Here is a 7687-nt window from a genome sequence, read left to right on the forward strand (position 1 = left end):
TTATTGACGTTTTCAGTGAACCCAGAATAAGAGATCTATTGTATGACTGAACCATGTATCAAAACATAGTTATTAGAGCGGTTTTCACTTGACTGTCGTAAAACCAAAACCAAAGTAAATACACTAGCCAACCAAAGGGCATAGTAAAACCAAAACCAAAACCAAAACCAATCCCTTTCGACAGTCAAGTGAAAACCGCTCTAAAGTGAAATGCATGGATACAGTATTGTACGACACATCACGTTGTCTACTGAAACATGCATCGAAACATAGTTCAGATAGTTATTAAAGTGAAATGGTTATGAAACCCGTTAGACTCGTTTGTTATATGTCTTTGTGAGCCTTTTTGGACCTGACCGGGCACAACGTTCAAGAGCATTCCTATCATTTTGAACTTAATGACCAATAGAAACATTGCATTAATTTATCAGTCACAATTTGCGAACAAAAACCGTGAAGGATTGTACACGGTTAGGGAGTTTCCAACATAAACTACAGCACCGTCTTTTCAACTTTGATGTCTGCCGGCTTTATGACCAGTCTCCTTTACAAACTATGATCAAAATAAACTAAATTTGCGTTGGAGTCCGCTAACGTTTCATTCACTAATATTTGACTGAAGAACTCTAACGTATCCCTCAGGGAGGGTAATAATTTGTTAAGAAAGCATTCAATTGGCAATAATAACAATGTACCCTCCCGCTTTCTTTGTTTTTAGACATCCGGGCGAGACGTGTTTTTTTTTTTTTTTTTTTTTTTTCACTTGGCCTTGTTAGTCATAAGACAAAGCAATATACTTTGACTGAAAGTTGTGATTACTGTTTTTCATTAAGGTGACTCTAAAATGAAATGGACTCCATTATTGTTAGCGCCGTCAAGTATCCAGAAATGCTTATAGCGGACTGAAAGAGAGAATAGGAGCAAAACAGAATTTTCTTCCGTTTTAGGGCATAGCAAGTAGGTGCTATTTTCTTTCTATCTTTTGTCAAGAATTTGGTCTTACACTTTTTAATTACGAACTATTGTTCGTTCGTTTTTACAATATTTATAATTAAGGCATTTGTACCCGCACCTACAAGACGCTAGAGCTTGTTCTACCTTAAACAAGCTACCAAACCTGCAGTATTTTCTCTAGTTGTCTTTTGTCTCTGTTTTTCTTGTGTCGTCCGAATAAGAAGGAAACTATTTTTCATTCGGCCGAACTTGGTGAGGGAGAATGAAACTTATACCACTGAGTCCTGAGTAAACCTTTGTTAAGGAGCTAAAACACGCGTGTTTCATTCGCGGCCTTCTAATACTACTGTCGTTTCCTCGCTCCTCGACGTTAGCGGGGGAGGGGGGGGGGGGGGGGGAACGGAGGTTTCATGAGGGAGACTGAACGTCCCAAACGGCAAAGAGCGAGTAGAGACGGCGGTCAAGGGTGATATGTGGGCCTTTGACTACAACTGCATCACGCAGTCACATAGTCGAGTCAGGATAAGCGGACACGCGCATATGACTCATAACTACATCACGCAATCACATTAAGGCATATCAGAGATGCAACCATTCCTACTTTATTATTTAAATCACTTAAATCATGTTGTTCTTATGCTAACTAGTATTTTTAAGTGCAGGGTAAATTGTATTAGAAAACGTCACATTATTTAAAAGTGAATTCGAGCTGCCTCAAACCAAGAGAGGATATATCCTCTCTTGTTAAAACTTGATGGCGCTTACTCTTGATCTCGTTCAGTTTCGTAATATATTGGCAAATTTTTCTTGAGTTAAATTCTGAAAGGCTGTATCGAAGTTCAGGAAAAGGAAAAGAAAGCCGTTTTTATTGTCTTTATATAAAGAACTTGTAAGTCCTCGTAATTCTATCTAAATCATTATTTTTATTACAAAGTGCGGCAAGTGTTATTACAAAGTGAGACAGGTATTCATGACAAAGTTCGACAATTTTATTACAAAGTGCGGCAGAACAAACATGCCTAACACTAACTGTCTTAGTGTATACTTTGGAAATTTTATTATTGCAACGTTTTAGCTCTGATCATTATTCTATTATGTCCTGCACTGTGTACCAGAGGATTTTTTTCTCTTGCGACGAGGAGATACGACCGGCAAATACTTACCCGAAACTGGAAACCGCGCGTGAAAGCCTCTGGCGCCCACAGAAATTCCGGGAAATTACATCCTTGTCTAGTCCACGTACAGCCACTCCCCACGGTAACCACAAACTGCAAAACCCTAGCCGGCCTGACTTGTATAGCAGTTAGTTGTAACTGTACTCGGCTTATGCTATAGGAAAAGATACCTTCTTTCCGCTTTGACATCCATTTTCACTTAAATTCTGTAACTCTCGATGAACGTAATAGTCTAGTGTAGCCGAAAACCTGGGCAAGAAAAATTGCCATTTCGCATTTCTTTTTGCTCACGTGACCAGCAGTTGGATCAAAAGTTTTTGCAAAAGACAAAGGTTCAATTTCCACAGGACTGTTTGGAACTTCAAAATGGGGCCTTTTTTTTCTTTTATATTTGGACAGCTCGCCACCGTTGCGTGAGGACACAAAGAACAGCTGTGGAGCAGACTGCCTACCAAAGATCAAAAATCATTCTAAGGCCTGTCCACTCTTGACGCGTTTTCAAAAGTACGCGTTCTTGTTGTCATTAAAAACGCGTCCATCGATTCGCGTCCATACTACCGTCTTGATGCGTTTTCGACTATCAACGCTAAAACGTTCGAAAACGATAGAATTGCACGTTATTACGTAAGTTTAAATCTATGCGCATGCTTTAAGGAAACGCGCCTGCGATATTTTCGGTCAACGTGATGGGTGAGTTAACCCGCTTAGGAGGGGTTAAATATTAAACCTCCGTTACATGCAATGTTACAACCCCGCCATCCCGGGGTGCACTTTCTCCAGATTATTGAAAAGTCGCTAAGCACGTAAACAAGAAAAACGCTGGAAAACCACTTGTTTTGGTGATTAATGCTCTTCTACACTCAAGTTGCTGCTCTTGCTGCAACCTTCAGTGCTGTTGCTTTCTATGGTTACCGTTAATAATAATGTAAAACCACAGCCAAAGTGAATTTTGCACAAATTTGATGTATCACGAATCAGACCCTGGCTAGGCGGGTTACCTCACCTTTAACGTTTACATGGCAAAATTTGACTCAGGCTGAGATGGTTACCCGGTCTGGCAGACCAGGCAACCCACCTTGGCGGGTCACCCCACCTATCATGTAAACGTGATCAAAATAAAACGAGACTTGGGGACTAATAAGCCATTAAGTTGTTCTCGAGGGGAATTTCGAAAAATTGTAGTGGAGGTACTCCACCAGGGCCTAGACTTCTCGCAACTTTGTCGCTCGCTCGACCGCTTCGCGGCCTAAACAGCTCGCTCCACTCACTTGGAAACTTGTGAGGTCGACTTGTGGCAAGTATAGCCGGGGCCTTTATTCCGGCGTGGACTGGAGTAAACACATTTTCAGTTAGCCAATGTTTGAGTTATTGAAGCAAAATGAACTGAAAATGGGGTCAAAAAGAAAGTGAAACTAGCTCCATTGTTCTTACTTAATGCTGAGTAAACATATCTTCCTGCAAGTAAGTTTCTAATGGCATTCATCCTTAGATTTAACCGAGAATTCAAATGCATTATGCATGCAATTTAACTAGTTAAATGCAATGGTATAAAAACGTCACAAGTTCAATTTATTTTATCTTTGAGTTTAGATATTATTTCCTAACTTTGTTTACTATGAACAAGTCTTGTAAGCTCACGAATTTGAGCTGCATTTGTATCAACTGTTAGTTCTAACTCCTTGATCTGGTTCTGGAGATCAGTCAATTTTCTATTTTGATCTTCCTCTTTCTTTGCCTCCTTATTCTGTCCTCTACGGTATTCAAAATACAATGTCAATGTGGCAATTCCAAATATCAGTGATTCTCCAAGCAGCTCTGCACCAACATCAACTGCAACTTGTTCACTTAACGGCTGAACTTTATCTGGGCCTGCCAGTCCCATCAATTTCATCCTCACCCTTGTCTCAAACCAATGATAGCCTGTTTGGATCAAAACGAATTTAAGATTGAAAAAATAAAATATATCTGAAAAAAAAGAGAAAATTTTTCTATACCTGGACCCTCAACACAGGGCTGTCAACACCCCCCCCCCCCCCCATCATCAAATATTGACAATTGATAGGAAAGGAATGACAGATAAGATGACGTCATACCGCACAAAAAATGACATCATTTGTGCCAAAAATGCCCGTTGACTCCAATCGATGTATATAGCACATAAACAGTTCATATTCAGCCACATTATTGCTTAAATTACAATGGCATACCAGAATTTATGAGGAAACGTTCCATGTAAACAGTAGCTCAAACAACGCAAAATATTTGAAATTTTACGGTTGGAAAGTCGAGTCTACAAGAAATAGCAACTTTGGCAATTACCCGGGAGATTTCGTACTCTGATCTGGAGACCAGGAGATACAGTCCAAAATCTGGAGTTATCCGGGAGAGTTGACAGCACTGTCAACAACAGAATGAGAGATCAGGAGGAAGTAATTTTCTCGGGCTTCTTTGAGAGTTTTTGGTTGTGGTGTGATCACTTAGGAGAAAAATGCTTTGGCCTTTTATCAAATTCTCTCAACTAATTCTTTCAGAAAATGTATTGTGATTGGTCTGGAGAATTTGTATGTCAATATTTGAGCTTACAGGGTTAAAAGGTTGTCCATCATTGATATGTACCTCTTTGAGGATGTTCCAGCAATGTGGGTCATTTCTAAGTTTCAGTGGAACATTAACTGATTTAGAACAACCCTACTGTCAAGAGTGATCTAAGGAGAGGTGGGATAGACAGGTATACATGAAGGTTGTAGGTTTTTAGATGGTTGTCACAGCCAGAGGTTTCTGCATTTCCCTGACTTTTCCCAGGCTGATTTGTTTCCCTGGCAAATGTACAATTTCCCTGACCAACTGAATTAACAAATGCATGAATTAGTCCTGATAATGGACTCAACCCTCCCCTCACAGCGATCCCCTCCTCACATATATTTATGCTTTTAGCAAGTCACATGCAGTATACATGTATTGATAGTTTCTTCACATAAAGGGCAAAAAGGATAGATTTTCCTGAAACCCAGTATCAGAAAACCTCACAAATACTAACTTACCCTGTTTTGGATACAGACTCAAACTCACTACCCAATGTCCACCCACCCCCCACCAACAACTGGGAGATTATCTTCCCCTCCATACTGGACCAAAGCCATGGAAAAAAAGACTGAAGAATTCTTATTTCAAATCAAAAAAGAATACTCTGCAATAAATCCAAAATAACTTAAAAATCCAATAAGTCTTACATTACTTTACACAGTAAAATCTAGGTTACACATGTGTACATAAATATGAAACCTTGCATCATCGTACAACTAGCGATGGACGATCGCAACTTACCCTGCCCCGGCCATATACAAACATATCTCCTGAAGAACTCATTTTGCTTGGCTGCCGACTTTAAGCTGTTGGCTACAGGTTTGGAGATCTGTTTAACAGCTAAACTCACTAATTTAAACAAAGGAAAAGCGCCGACAACCATGGTGAAAGCGAAACGTGGACAGAAATATACTACATGTACGGATCTATGAATAGTCAATACTACTTTCGATGTAAATCCCAGTCTCCACTCCATTTCTTGGAGGGTATCAAGAACTTTTTTTTTCAGTCCCTACTGTAATAATCCAAAAACTTTAGGGCGGGATAAAACTAATGAGAGGACCGGCTTCTTTTGCAAAAAAATGTTTAAATAAAAATTGGTTAAAAATGCTGTGGACCAGGAGCTGATTTTGGGTTTCCGTGTGAACACGCAAAGGCGGTTATTGACACCCGTCACGCAACGGTCGATACTGAAATTTTTCAGCATTATTCCTTTATTTTCTGCTTCCGGTTCTGTCTCCGTCTTAAATGTTACCTGTAAACAATTAAACTCTTGTATATTTGGGATCTAAAAGTTCCAGATAGAAAAACATTCAGGCGAGATCGTTGCGTGATGCGCCATGTCGTAGTTACATGCCGAAAAGACTGGGGCGAATGAGGGCCAATCCGGAAGATAGGATCGCCATTGTACAGAAAATTAACCTCGCTCGTTTTGGTTCTTTACAATGCGATAAGTTGTCATCTCTCTTTATGGACGGGAGCTTAGATCCCGAGGAAGCATGTAGGTTGATTGGAGAGGAGCTGGAGATCGAGCGATCATGTGTTCGACCTTGCTTTGACGAAAATGGAAGTCGCGTTTGCTGTTTGGTGCGTGAGTCTGAAAATTGAAATGCCTTGAAAATTGACTTAGAATTGTTTCTTGTGATATTATAACGTCTCTATCGTGGTAAGAAATTATGCTTAGACCTTGAAGCTTAGTTACACAGAAACTGAATTCGTTTAAGTGAAACAAGTGACAGTCATGCATACAACATTTTTCAGCACTAACCAAGTTAAGTATGCTTATGAATTTAATTTATAATGTGACATAAGCTTACCCAAACCAGAGAGTTGAATGGATTTAAATCTATTCGTGGTTAAGCTGACGTGTTTCTTATATTTATATTTTTTTTTGCTCCAGAACTTTAAGCCTGTTTCAATAAATTACTTGCTTAACGATGACACGCACTTTATTATGCAGTACTAACTTTACCTTTGGACTGCGTGAGTTCAAGTTCCAGCAAATCCTTAGTCGTACTGGCTTGCACTTTCTTTTGTTTACTTAAGCTCAATAAAGTTTCATTTCTTTCACAATATGGTTTCAGTACTATGTACAAAACCTTCTACACATATTGTGCTGTATTGTATGTAAAATATGAATGGAGGGAAATACTCATCTGGCTAATTTTTATGGATTGTAAAAAAAAGCATTCAAGGTTGTTAATCTTGACATGCTTTTGACAAAACTGCAAAATGATTGATATGAAAGGTATTTTTAGCTCTAGAGTAAATCAGATCTAAAAGATTGACAATGGTCAGTCTTAACAGGTTGCTAAATAATAATAATAATAATAATAATAATAATAATAATAATAATAATAATACCATCTTCATGTGGGTTGGCTCAAACTCAGTTATTGGACCTTTGTTGTTATTCTTACTATAAATATTAAATGAAACCCATGAAACCCTCTTTTTTTGCTGAATATATAATCCTAGTCTTTGTAGATAATAACTGTGAAGTCTTTTGAATCAACAAACTAAATCTAAACTTCCTCCCCGACGATTATACCTTTTGTTCCTGGGATTAAGATCTTCAATTCAACTACATAAATCAAGCAACACTAGAGATTATGGACTTAATTGTCTGGGTACCATTATGATATCTTCAGTGGAAACACCTTACCGAATTTATTTGCCACAAAATAAAAAATTTTCCTCATGGTACAACCAATAAGAAGCACTACCCAGATCTCAGTAGTGACGCATCACCAGTATGGAATTTCTATGCTTATTTTGCAGGGAAACCAGTGTTGGCATTGGGGAGTGTCACCTGTTTTCTCAGGCTACCAACACTTCCAAACTCTAATTAAATCTGGAGAATGTGTTCCCTCGGTGAAGAAATTACATTTTTTGGCGTGAATAATAATTATTCACTAGAATAAATTTCTTTAGCCCTATTAATCTAAGCATCATTTGAATTACTAGTGAACATC

The 7687-nt window shown here is 38.7% G+C and overlaps 1 protein-coding gene across 1 annotated transcript; it reads right to left on the reverse strand.

Annotated features, from left to right (window-relative positions):
- Window positions 1-3359: 3359 nt before the first annotated feature.
- On the reverse strand, window positions 3360-5616 carry LOC140943475 (optic atrophy 3 protein homolog). The gene is made up of 2 exons (XM_073392568.1): window positions 5454-5616; window positions 3360-4049 (listed from the first exon to the last, which is right to left on the reverse strand). Exons 1-2 carry the CDS (start codon window positions 5593-5595, stop codon window positions 3730-3732), a joined length of 462 nt encoding a protein of 153 aa, XP_073248669.1. The 5' UTR covers window positions 5596-5616; the 3' UTR covers window positions 3360-3729.
- Window positions 5617-7687: the final 2071 nt, after the last annotated feature.

The sequence above is a fragment of the Porites lutea genome, chromosome 7, assembly GCF_958299795.1.
Source record: "Porites lutea chromosome 7, jaPorLute2.1, whole genome shotgun sequence".
In the NCBI taxonomy this organism is placed as follows: Eukaryota; Metazoa; Cnidaria; class Anthozoa; order Scleractinia; family Poritidae; genus Porites; species Porites lutea.

What these genes read in the sequence shown, in the direction of transcription:
- LOC140943475 (XM_073392568.1), bottom strand. Translation starts at nt 5,595, where the DNA reads ATGGTTGTCGGCGCTTTTCCTTTGTTTAAATTAGTGAGTTTAGCTGTT. An exon ending in TTGTATATGGCCGGGGCAGG is followed by an intron (nt 4,050 to 5,453) that starts GTAAGTTGCGAT and finishes TGATCCAAACAG; the next exon opens with GCTATCATTGGTTTGAGACA.